Genomic DNA, 13,817 nt, shown 5'->3' with positions numbered 1-13,817 from the left:
TGATGTGTGTGTACTTAAGATGAAAAATATTTGATTACATTTATGTACTATCTACAAGATCCTGAGTAAAGGTCTTGCAACTTTATGTTACTATAAATGTCCATGGGACACATATGTTTTAAAATTTTTTCAAGTGTTCTAATTAGTTGTACATGACAGTAGAATGGATTTATACATTGTGATAGATCATACATAATGGATTATAATCTCTCAGTTTTCTGATTATACATATTGTAGGATCACATCATTCAGGCAGTCATATAAGTACATGATGTATTAATATCTGTCTCACTCTACTATCATTCCTTCCCCCACACCACTTTCCCTGCCTTCACCCCCTCTACCTAATGTAATGTAACTGCTCTTCCTTATCCCCCACCCTCATTGTGAATTAGCAGCAGCATATCGGAGAAAACATTGATTTTTGTTTTGTTTTTGGTTTGGCTTCAGAATTAATAATGTATTGAACTAACCTAGATGCCCTTAAACAGGCGAATGGATAAGGAAAGTTTGATCTATGTACACACACACACACACACACACACACACACACACACACATGAAGGGATGTATATTTTAACGTGTTATTTCTGTTGTCTCATTAAAAGCAATTTAACAGTTGAGTAGAGATGCACTTAGGACACTTACTTTGGAATGGTTTATATATCTGAGCCTGTGTCTCTGAGTTTATTGAGCACTTACTTCTTATTACACAGGGTCTATGCCAATTTCTCTACTGTATACTGGGAGGTTTTATCCCCAACTCGTTTTCCAATGCATTTATTTAAAAGATTGGTGAAGTTTCATTTTCTTTTACAGACTGCCTATTTTCATGTATGTAGAAATATTTTTGTGAGGAATATTGAAAAATTATGACTTTTCTAAGTCCAAGCCTATCAATTGACTGTATTGGTTTGCACTTTTTTGGAAATGTATTGAGTGACTAATGTAATATTTCTTTTTTGAACACTTGCTTTAAAAATGGTACTGAATATTCTCACACAGCCCTCATGCTACATCACCTTAGATACACATTTCCAAATGCTTTTCACGTCTCTGCTTTTGCTTATGATTTTTTTTTGTCTTTTTCTGCTCAGGTGCATTGCTCAGAAAGGCGTCACCTTTAGGCATCATTGAAAGGCATTCATGCTTATTTCCCTCTTGATCAAAGCACATTTTATCTTTACTTAGCATATTTTAACATACATATTTTTGCATGACCGATACTATAACTTTATATATTTTCACTGTCATGCAGTTTATAGGTCTTCCTTCATTTTGTGCTATTTCCATTTGTTTGGTAATTTAGTCTTGAATTTGTAAACCATGCTGATATCATTAAATAGCTCCTATTTCCCATCTTTCCATTGGATGTTTAGAGTTTTCATTCCATTTTATTTCAATCAGTGTGTGGTTAATGAATGTATTGAAAAGTGACATGGAACACCATGAACATGTACAGAGGGCATTTTTAATAAAGAATAGGAGAACATTGAAGACTCAGTGTAGTAGAACGTGGGCTGGTGGTCAGAAGAGGAAGGAAAGGCAGGGGAGGAGCCAGGGAGGCTTGCTAAACACAGCAGTCCACAGGCACAGGAGGAAGGGTTCCTGTGTCCCACCACATGCTGGGATGTTTTCAGTAAAGTCTTTTCTTATACATTTTTACCTCTAAAATTTTGTACTCCTATGGAAAAAAGCTGAAAATTACTCCAAAATACTATAACAGCTTTATAACACATATTTATAAAAACGTAAGAAAAATGAAGTTATGTAGTTCCTAACACAAAGAATTGACAAAATGTTTAAGAGAGGGAGCTGCTAATGACCCTGATTTGAGCATTTCATATTTCACATGTGAATTGAATTATAACACTCCACCCTGATGTATGTACACTTATTATTTGTCTGTTAAAAAAAAACAATTTGTGGTGAAGTTCAGTAAGAGCACTTGGTTATAATGCACAAGGCCCTGTGTTTGAGTCCCCTCAATGCAAATGAAAACAAACAAAAAACCAAAAAAGCAGGGCCCACAAAAATAGAAAACTATAATAAAATAGCAATGTGAAATATTAGATAAAAATTGGAAACAATAATAAAATCCATAAACTGATTGCATTAATTAAAAAACTATACTTATACCAAAATTACTAGCACTGCCATTCTGTTTTCCTGTAAGTTCTCAGTTTATGCTTGAACTTTTCTTCCTATTCTGCATAATGACAAGCTCATACACTCTTCATACAAATGCAGGCATAGGTTCCTATGCACACTAGACGTGCCCTCTCTTTGGTTGTGGTCTGTTCTAGCTTGTGCCCTCTTTCCTTCTCTCTGAAAGATGTTTGCTGAGTTCCTTCAAATCAACTAACACAACACCCTTTCGATGTTTCAAAGGATGTATGGTATTTCACAATGGAACTATGCTATCCATACTTCTCTTTGGGTTCTTTCTTAGTTTTTAAATCATTGCTTTACTATTATGTCAATGCTGCAAAAGTATTTTGCTATTGTTAATTTCAGAGTGGTTCTCAATCACTAGTGATATTTGTGCCCTAGGGTATATTGAACAGTGTCCGGAGAGATTTTTTGCTGTCAAAAAGGAAGGGGTCACAACTGTGTATTTCAAATGTCCATGTACACTAGACTTCATTCCTGGGATATTCAACAAGTGATAGCTGAGCATTTATCATCTGCCATAATGTCATAGAAACATTGTCTGCTCTATAATAGTGTATCAAAGTCTTGGTCAATTTCATTACTTTCATGTTGATATTCTCAGCATGGTGTATAATATGCTTTTCAGTTCTCTAAGTTTCTTTTTAATTACTGTTTGTTAAACCATGAAAATAGAAGCCTCAGGGACTGGATGAGGGTCGATTAGTGTAGAGTGCTTACAAGCACAGAAATCATCTGGAGTTACACCTAGCCTAACACACACACACACACACACACACACACACACACACAAAGCACCTTCTCTTTATTCTCTTCATTTGTGTGTTCTTTTGTTTTTTGGGGCACCTTCAACTTGTGACGTGATATATCATGATTTCTTTTTTTGAAGAGCTTTGTTTAGGTATAATTAATATCCAAAGGACAACATGTGTTTAAAGTGTACAATATGAGTTATACATATGGAAATGCTAATATCCATATGGAAATGAAAATATGCATATGCAAATATAGGCCAGATCCTGGGCACAAACAGGAAAGCTACTTATGATTTGTCTATATACATATGCCTTTTGCCCATCATTGGGATGTAGGAGCTTTGGTTGTTGAGGCCTGCAGAGTGCCTGGAACGTGGCCAGCACTCCACATATGCTCCTTCATGGAAAGACACAATTTATCCTTAAAAGATTACAGTGCATGAGCTCTTGGGAAAGGCTTAGATTGAGACAGGAATTCCTAAAGAGTAATGGCTTTAGGGATGTCCTAGGATGAACAGACCCAGAAACAAAACAAATTAATTTCTTTACTGGAAAATTTGAATTGTAGCATTTAACTATATCCATTTTGTCCATTTGTGTGAAGAGTAGTGTATGAGTCAGGGTTCTCTAGAGGAACAGAATCCATAGGAAGTATGATATAAAGGGGATTTATTAGATTGGCTTACACAGGCAGAAGCTAGATAGTCCACAATGGCCATCTGCAGCTGGTGAGCTGGAAGAACCAGCAGCTGAAAAGTCCAAGACACAGAAGACCCAGAACAAGAAATATCAACAGTGCTCCCCTGGTCTGAGACCAAGGCTTCAGAAACTACCTGGAGAATCACTGGCAGAGTCTACTTTAGAAGACTGAAAAACGAGAGTCTGATATCTTCAGAGGATTGAAGCAGCAATCAAGAAAACATTCAAGAGCCAAGATTCCATCTGCATCTGCTTCCTGGTTCTTCTGGCTTTTATTCCTTTCTATTGGGTGGTGCTGCTCATGCTTGGGGAGAGATTCCACTTCAGTTCCTCTCCCACATTCCAATCATTCCTAGACACACCATCAAGGACACCCCCAGAAGCTCTTAATCATCAACATCTCTTAATCCAATCAAGTTGACAATTAAATTAACCAGTGAAAGTAGTCATATATTTTTCCTTTCCAGTAGTCACATCCACTATATGGAACCAGAAAACAATACAAGAATTTCAGAATTCCTCCTTTTGGGATTTTCAGAGGACCCAGAACTAAAGTCCCTCATCTTTGGGGTTTTCTTGGTCACTGTGCTGGGGAAAATGCTCATCGTCCTGGCCACCACCTCAGACTCCCACTTGCACATGCCCATGTACTTCTTCCTCTCCAATCTGTCCTTTGTGGTCATCTGCTTCACCTCCACCACAATCCAAAAGATGCTGCTGAACATCCAGACACAGAGCAAGGCCATTACCTACACAGGTTGCATCACCCAGATGTGCTTTTTAAAAAATTTTTGTAGATATAGACAACCTCCTCCTGACTGTCATGGCCTACGACAGGTATGTGGCCATCTGTCACCCCCTGCACTATACTGCCATCATGAATCTCCAGCTTTATGTTTTGCTGAATATGTTGTGCTGGGTCCTGAGTCTCCTACATGCCTTGATACAAAACTTCATGGTGTTGAGCCTGTCCTTCTCTACACACTTAGAAATTCCACACTTTTCCTGTGAACTTAACCAGGTGGTACGACTTGCCTGTTCTGACACTTTGATTAGTGATTTGGTCAGGTATTTTGTAACTGTGTTGCTGGGAGGTGGCCCCCTTGCTGGCATCCTTTACTCCTACTCCAAGATAGTGTCCTCCATCTGTACAATCTCATCAGCTCAGGGCAGGTACAAAGCCTTCTCCACCTGTGCTTCTCACCTATCCATTGTCTTCTTCATTTATGGCACAGTCCTAGGTGTGTACCTTAGCTCTGCTTCAACCCACAGCCCACACTCCAGTGCAACAGCCTCAGTGATGTACACTGTCGTCACCCCCATGCTGAACCCCTTCATCTACAGTCTGAGGAATAAGGATGCAAATAGAGTCCTGAGAAGGCTCTTTGGAAGGAAATGATGAAAGACTCTTGCCCTGGGGTTCAGGGGCACCTGCCCAAGACTGCGGGCAGCACAGCCTCAGAGATAGAGTTGTGTTTTTTTTAATTTGATTGTGAAAGTGACACCTCTTCATTCTGTTAACCCTGGAGTTGTCATGATTCCGGTTTCACCCTCTATGTAATGTAACCAGCTCTTTTTATCTGCCTTTGGTTTCTCTGACAGTCAACTGTCTGTGCACATTGTCCGTGAACTTTTCTTTAAAGAGGAAAACTTTATGTTACAGAGAGCAAATATTTCTTACAAAAAATTCTTCCCACCTGAAATATGTTGCATTGATGAAGGTTTTTATCTTTCACTGATAAAACAGTCATGTATTTTACTGTGTTTATGGAAACAGCAGCACTGGGCACATGAGGTAATTTTTGAAATTTACTTGAGTGAAATCTGAGGCCATGTTTTTCCATGTTGCATTATTATTATTCCCATGTATGTCAGCAATATAACTGCTTTTCATGAAAATTCATCTGTATTATGCTAGTCTACTTTACCACAGGTTATTATGGTCTAAAAAATTCAACAGTAAGATATATAAAGAAAATATGGTATATACGCACAATGGGGTTTTACTCAGATATAAAGAAAAAGAAAATTATGACCTTGTTGAAAATGATGGTCCTAGAGAACATTGTGCTAAATGAAACAAGCCAGGCTCAGAACATCGAGAGTCAAATTTTCTAGAGAGCAATGAGGCATATGAAAGGCTATCTTATGAAACTAGACGGGAGAATAATGGTGTCAAGGAAAGGGACAGAGGAGGTTGGAGGAGCGACGGGGAAAGGGAGGGCATCTACCCACTATGCCATATCTACACATGAACACACTGCCGTGAATTCCACCTTCTTGTCTGTCTATAAAGCACCAAATGAATACAGTAAATAAATAGAGGGACGACCAGGAGAGTACAGGAGGGGAAATAGGAGAGGGAGAAGAGCAGAGAGAGGAAGTCCTGGGGTCTGAAATGGAGCAAATACTATTCCATGCAAGTGTGAGTATGTCACAATGAGCACCACTGTTATATATAACCACAACACGATAATAAATCATTAAAAAGGGAAAGGAATGATTATACTTTTTAATCCAGCGTATTCAAACTTTCTTTGAATTAGGTTCCAGACATCCTTAGGAGATCATTATTCTGCCTACTAAAATGTCTTTTTCAGAATTACATTAGTTGCCATGTAAGAGCTTCCATGTAGAATGATTGACAGGCAATGGTTGTGCACACCTTTCATCCTAGTGACTTGGAGGTTGAGGATAGCAGGTGACAATTTTTAGGCCAATCTGGGCAAGTTATGGACACCCTGGCTCTAAATTAATAAATAAATTAATATTAAAAAGATCCAGTTGTGTATCTCACTGGTAGGTCACTTCTGGCTTCACTCCCCTATAATATAAAAGACTATATAATAATAACTGGACAGGAAATATTACTGTCTCTAGATTGAGTAGATGCACTTCCTTCAGGAATAACACACAATGATGATTTAGGAGGAGAAGACCTAAAACTACCTACACCAGACTCCACAGAGCATCACAGCCTGCTACTCAAAGTGAGATCCACAGACCAGGACCTACAGTACCAGGACCACTTTGGACCTTACTAAATTACAGAGTTTCAGGAGACCCATGTCCTCACAATTTGCAGTGGAACTTGCATCCCTGGTAAGTCTTCTGAATGATGAAGTTGGTCTAGAATTGGTTCGGATCACCTCCTCAAGGCTGACATGTGGGGGCAGGATAATTTTTTTTGTGTTGGGAGCTGCTGTGGGTGTTTAGTACCATGCTGCAGACATTGCCAATTATCCCCAGGGGAAAAACATATGTAGTTGAGAACCAGAGCCCCTTATTTGAGAAGAGTAAATGTCATGCCAGAATTCAAATGAAGGTCCCATCTCTCCTTAATGTAATAGCATTGGTCAGCCCAAGTTCTGCAGTGGATGGAGTTCACAATGGTATCATTACACAGAATAGACTGCATAGAATAGACCTTAGTAAACATGAAATGGCAGAATTCTTGTCAGGTGCTAATCTCAGATTATAGTACACAATAAGAACTAAGTATATCCTTTCTTAATAAATATTTCAAAATGAGGGACTGAATGGGAGCTCTTAACGTGTTTTAATTTAAAACTATAAATTTCCTATTCTTGTGGTTGTGCGTGATGTGGAGTTACCCTTGTCGTATATTCAAACACAAGGATAGGAAAGTATGTCCAATTAATCATACTGTCCTTCCTGCTCCCCTCTCCTCCCTTCCCTCATTCCCCTTTGTCTAATCCAATGGACTTCTCTTCTTCCCCTCCCTGCTCCAACCACAAGAATAGGACCCTAATTAGAATAAGTTATACTCCATGTATGTGTAATATGTAAATCTCATGTGTATCTAAAAAGACAAGTAACATAAAAGCAAAAATATGAAATATCCTGATAGTGAGGTAGGGGGCCAACTTCATTTTCTTCCAGGCAGACATTTATGCGAGCATTAATTCCACAATCTAATCTTCTACTAAATTGAAATGAAACTTTGTCATATATAAAATGTCCACATAAACTCAGACTAAATTCTTTATTCATTCAACAAATGATAGCTGAGAATTTATTAATTTCAGGTTATCATAGGAACATTACATGTTATATTCTGATATGCTAAAGCTTTTGTTGATTTAATTACTAATTCATGTTGATGTCTTGGACTTGCTCCTATTAGTCTTGTTCCAGGTAGTTTTGGGTTTTGTGTTGCAAAGGATAGAACCAGAGCCTTGGTCATGGTGACAAGTGCTCTGCTACTGAGCCATAGTGCCACCGGGTTCCTGCTAGCTTTTGAGGCTCCATTCAGCTTGTTGAACACAGTTGTTTGGAAGTAGTCCCATAGAATCTAGTTGCATTCTCCTTGCAGTTTTGAATTACATATTTTACTACTTTCTTACATTTTTCTCTAGTAGTCACAGATAGACTTCAGTACCTTTGTGAAGATAGGATGGTGAACAGAGCAGGTGAAGTCTTTGCTCACCTGGATTGGGTTTTATAAGGTCATAGACTGAGTAATGTGAAATGCATGTGTTATAACACAAGGCCCCAGTCATAGGAAGGAAGCAAAGGGACAGGACTCTCATGACGTGTGGTTTTTCAAGGAATGACTGGAGAGACCTCTGCTTGTTGGATGAAGACCAGAAACAGGGCCAGAGTGCACCCGGGGGCTTTGGTAAGAAAAACAATAGATGATTAAAATCCAAAGCCCAAGCATAGCAAAGAACAGATGCCACAGGAGAGAAGTGAGGAAAGGAAATCCTCAGCCACCATAGCAAAACCCATTGGTCAAGGAGGTCTGGAAGAGGCACAGGAAAAGCAAGAGTTTCTGCCTCATATAGAAACAAGACAAGATTTGGTCGTACTTTGTGGATTCTTTTGTGAATTGTTAATTTATTCTCCTTAATCATTTTATCTTTGTGTCCTTTCTGTATCACTTTGAAATCATAAAGACATTGCTATTTTTGACTTTGGATGTTGTTTATTTCTGCCCCTTTCTTATTTTTGCAGGGTGCCCAGGAGACAGACCCTGGGCTGGAACATACCCAGAACCAAGGGAGTGACTTCTTCCTCTTGGTCTCTCAGACACCATCTGGGCTTATTACCTCACTCCCCCACCATGTCCATTTCATTACACTATTTTTGCTTATTGATATCTTTCCCTGTGTGTTTCTTTAAATGCAGAATGTAATCTAGCAAAATGTAACATTATTGGCTGCATGCTTATTTGTTCATGAGAGGCTTACAAAATGGTCATTCTGGATGCCATTTTTGCATCAGGGGTAAGACAATTTGAGCTGGCCACCTTGCATTGTATACACTAGAAGCATAACAGTGCAGTGTGAAGGTCAGAGGCCACAGTATTGACAGTGTGGTGTGTGTGCATGTGTGCTCTCCTCAGGGCAGGGCTCTGGGACTCGGATAGTCCAAGGTGATGGTCATAGTACATATTTAACAATAAAGGTAACATGTAGCATGTCCATTTCCATTCAATGGATGCTGGGAAGGAAGTTAACAATATGTGAAGGTGTAGTGGGGAGGAAGTCCTCCCTGTCTCAGGCAGATTCAGCTCCAGCAGGGAGGCCACCTCTTTCCTCAGCATCCTCTGACACCATCTCTGATCACTCTTCCTCTTCCTCATTGACCTCTTCACACTGGCTGCTTGATGCCTTTGGATTTCCTAAACATGCTTCTGACTCAGGGCCTTTGCACTGGGAATTCCTTCTGCCAGGTAGAAATGCCTGCTGGCCTGCTGGCTTCTGCTGGATCTCCTGAGAACTCTGTTCAATTGTCACATTCTCTACTGAGCTTCTGGTCACCTACTAAAAACAGTCCTGGAGCTGGGGGTGTGAGTCAGTGCGAGAGCCCTAGAACACCTGCTTAGCATATACAAGGCCCTGGGTGAAATCCCTAGCAACACACACACACACACACACACACACACACACACACACACACACACTTAAATACAACCTCTCATCTGCTGTCTGCATTATAACTGCTTTTTTTTTTATCGTACGTGCTTCATCATCAGGCAAGCTATATGATTATTTCTTTTTAAAGTAGCTTTATTAAGTTACAATTAATTTTCAAAGGACCACACATTTTTTTCCCAGTAGCATTTTTTTTTACTGTAAACAAATGAGATACATGTTGTTTTTCTGTTTTTCTGTTTGTACATGGAGTAAAGGCATACCTTTTGTGTAATCATAAATTTACATAGGGCAATGTTGTTTGATTCATTCTGTTTCTTTTTCCTTTCCCCCACCCCTCCTACCCCTCTTTTCCCTCTAAACAGTCCTTCCTTCCTCCATTTTTGCCCCCCACCTTAACCCTACCCCTAACCATAACCTTAACCCTAACCCTTCCCACCCCCCATTCTGTATCATCATTCGCTTATCAGCGAGATCATTCAGGACCACACATATTTGATGTATATTGTTCAGTAACTTGTCACATATGACAATATATGTGATAAATCATTTGCATAAAAATGTAACATACCTATAATTTACCTCTGTGCACGTGTTCTTTGCACATCACTGGGATGTAGGAGATTTGGTTAAGGTCTGGATGTTGCTTGGAATGAGGTCAGCAACCCACAAGTACTCCTCAATGGTAAGAAGTATTTTCTCATTAATTCTGTACAATGCATGAACTCTTGTGGAAAGGCATAGAGTGAGACAGGAATTTCTCATTAATACTGGCACTAGGGATGGCCTAGGATGACCAGACCCATGATACCACAGAAGTTAATTTATTTATTGGAAAATATAAATTGTAACATTTCAACCATATTGGGAGTGTCCATGTGTGCAAAAAGCAGTAATATTATTTTTCTATTTTCAGTAGTAACATCCACCTCATGGAACCAGGAAACAATACAAGCGTTTCAGAATTCCTCCTTCTGGGATTTTCAGAGGACCCAGAACTGCAGCCCCTCATCTTTGGGCTTTTCCTCTCCATGTACCTGGTCACTGTGCTGGGGAACCTGCTCATCATCCTGGCCACCATCTCAGACTCCCACCTGCACACGCCCATGTACTTCTTCCTCTCCAACCTGTCCTTTGTGGACATCTGCTTCACCTCCACCACCATCCCAAAGATGCTGGTGAATATCCAGACACAGAGCAAGGCCATTACCCATGCAGGCTGCATCACCCAGATGTGCTTTTTCCTGATTTTTGTAGAGTTGGACAACTTTCTCCTGTCTGTGATGGCCTATGACAGGTTTGTGGCCATCTGTCACCCACTGCACTACACTGTCATCATGAATCCTCAGCTCTGTGGTTTGCTGGTTCTGGTGTGCTGGATTCTGAGTGTCCTGCATGCCCTGCTACAAAGCTTAATGGTGTTGCGTCTGTCCTTCTGCACACATTTGGAAATCCCCCACTTTTTCTGTGAACTCAACCAGGTGGTCCAACTTGCCTGTTCTGACACCTTCCTTAATGACGTGGTGATGTATTTTGCACTTGTGCTGTTGGCTACTTGTCCCCTCGCTGGCATCCTTTACTCCTACTCCAAGATAGTGTCCTCCATCCGTGCAATCTCTTCTGCTCAAGGAAAGTACAAAGCCTTCTCCACCTGTGTGTCTCACCTCTCCGTGGTCTCCTTATTTTACTGCACGGGCCTAGGTGTGTACCTTAGCTCTGCTGCAACCCACAGCTCACACTCCACTTCAACAGCTTTGGTGATGTACACTGTGGTCACCCCCATGCTGAACCCCTTTATCTACAGTCTGAGAAATAATGATGTAAAGAGAGCCCTGAAAAGTCTCTTTGGAGGGAAAATATAAAATGATCCATTGTCTGCAGAAGCCCATGCCCAGGCTTCAGAGCCCCAGGCCACAGTGGGGATCTTTGATGAGATGGTGGACGTGCAACTTTCTCCTCCTGTTTGCCTCCTGGGGTTTCATCCCTTGATGTCCACCTGTCTGCACCTCCAATCTTCTGCATTAAGGTTTGTGCTCTGGTTAAGTTTTAGCTCTATGGTTGTGTGATTCTCCACAATTATTCCAAATAATGTTTGGAAATGTTTGGAAATTACCGTTATGTCATATACCATCAAGGATTTTAAAAGAACAATTAATTCATCCATGGCATATTTTATTGAGTAATATTTCTTTCATATTACTGTAAAACTAGTCATGATTTTTAACATTCCCAGGAAAGAAAAGCAGATGTGATGACTGAGGCAATTAATGAAATTCATAGTGATGACTGAGACAATGCAATTAGTAGTTGAGGTAAATGTGAGGTCACTTTTTCTCTTTGAACATCACGACCTTGACTCCTCTTCTTGATCATATAGAACTTAGCACACTGGTGCTTTTAAGAACTGGTCACAGGCTGGGATGTCAGCTCAGTGGTAGAGCACTTGCCCTGCAAGTGTGAGGACTGGGTTCCACCCTCAGCACCACATTAAAAAACAATCAAACCTAAACACTGGTGACTGTGGTTTACAAGATTAATTCATTTAATTTTTGATTGACACAATATTTTACATATTTATGAGGTACATATTTTATGCATTATAGGTTTTAGTGTATTTTAGTCATACATAATATTGGGGGTAATTTTTGCATAATTGTAGAGCTATGGAATATAATTTGCTCCACTTTGGTCTCTAGTATTTCCCTTTTGCCTCTCATCCTTCCTCCCCTTTTCCCCTGAAAGATGATTCTACTGGTTTTCTTTCTATTTATTTGTAGATGTTTAAAAATTAGGTTAATATGAAATGGACAATCTATGCTATGGATATACTACAGTGAATTTCACCTTTATGTATATCTATTATGCAAAGTATTTTGATCCATGTATACATGAGGCAAGGATCCACTCAGAATAGTTGGTATATTCATTGCCTTAAACATCCATCATTTCTTTATGGTGACTACATTCAAATCCTCTCTTCTAAGAATTCTGAGATATACTATGCATTATTATTAGCTACATCCACCCCACTGTGCCATAGAACCACAGGACATGCTGGTCCTGTAGCAATGTCCAGCTTCGACATTGCTCTAATATGTAGGGTCCTGCTTCTATGGCAGCTCAGTGTCCATGACACCTATCAAAGTCTTGGGCTAGACAGGCCCCCCAGAGGTATCTACTCACTATTTTTTCTTGGTGGATACTTTTGTATTCTAGATAACATATTAAAGTGATAACAGTGTATAAATGATAAATAGATCATTGTTCTTAGGTTACAGGCAGGAGAGAGGAGGAGTGGACCTTCCTATTAAAGGGAGGTAGTAGGGACCTGGCTAATGGAACCCTTTCTGCCTTTTGATGTTATCAGTGTTAATATCACAGGTGTGATAAAGCACTCTAGTTTTGTGAGATGCTACAATTTGGGAAAATGAGGAAAGGATGCGTGGATCGCTCTGTGTCATTTCTGGCATATGCATGCTCATCTGCAATTATCCCCATTCAAAAATTTAATTAAAAGTTGTAAATGAAAAAAAGTGAACAATACAGGAATAAGTATTTCTCTAGGACCAGAATAGCAGACATCTTTCCTTTTTCTCCTTCAGTTCATATTTCTTTCCTACATCCCCCCACATATTTTCCACAATCTAGTGTCGCAAGCTTAAAAATCACCTTAATATATGTTCTTACAATAAAACCATAAAAATTATAAAATAAGTATTATCATTCTTAAACACTGTGTCTTTGTCATTCTGGACCATGTGGACTGGTGTGTATACAGGATCCTGTGATGGAGACTGTTTTTCACATAGTGTAAAGCTGTTGGATAAAGAAATAAACAGCATTGGGACTAAGAGTATTTGACACCTAATACTCTGCCATCACTGTCTTGCCTGCTCCGGGGGGTGAAGGGCAACGTAGTGCATGTGGGAACTGGTAGGTAGGCTGCAGAGTAAGGAAGCTCTCCTAGTCCTCCCAGCAGAACCACCCACTCACTCTCCAGGCCTGAGTTCAGATGGAAACTGAAATTCTCTCCTTTGCATTTCTAAGTAGACTAAATCTTAGCCAGAGTTGAGTTATTTTATAGCACTGGATATTTTTATTTCCATATGTTTACAGAGCACTTCCACTATTTTTTTTATTTTAAACATTCTAGAGTTATATTTTATGTTTTTATTAGTACATTATAGTTAAACATAATACTTGGGTCCATTTAGACATAATCATACAAGCACAGAATATCCGTTGCTTGACTTCAGTCCCCCAAAATTCCCCTTTGCTACCCCCAATTCCC

General features: G+C 39.6%; 1 protein-coding gene across 1 annotated transcript; it reads left to right on the top strand.

Annotated features, from left to right (window-relative positions):
- The first annotated feature begins 10,458 nt into the window (after positions 1 to 10,458).
- LOC124969210 (olfactory receptor 7A10-like) lies at positions 10,459 to 11,388 on the top strand. The gene has a single exon (XM_047532060.1). The coding sequence runs from the start codon at positions 10,459 to 10,461 to the stop codon at positions 11,386 to 11,388; it is 930 nt and encodes a 309-aa protein (XP_047388016.1).
- The last annotated feature ends 2,429 nt before the right edge of the window (positions 11,389 to 13,817 follow it).

The sequence above is a fragment of the Sciurus carolinensis genome, chromosome 17, assembly GCF_902686445.1.
Source record: "Sciurus carolinensis chromosome 17, mSciCar1.2, whole genome shotgun sequence".
In the NCBI taxonomy this organism is placed as follows: domain Eukaryota; kingdom Metazoa; phylum Chordata; class Mammalia; order Rodentia; family Sciuridae; genus Sciurus; species Sciurus carolinensis.
Note: the sequence above shows the minus strand (reverse complement) of the source record. Positions and strands in the feature narration are given on the sequence as shown.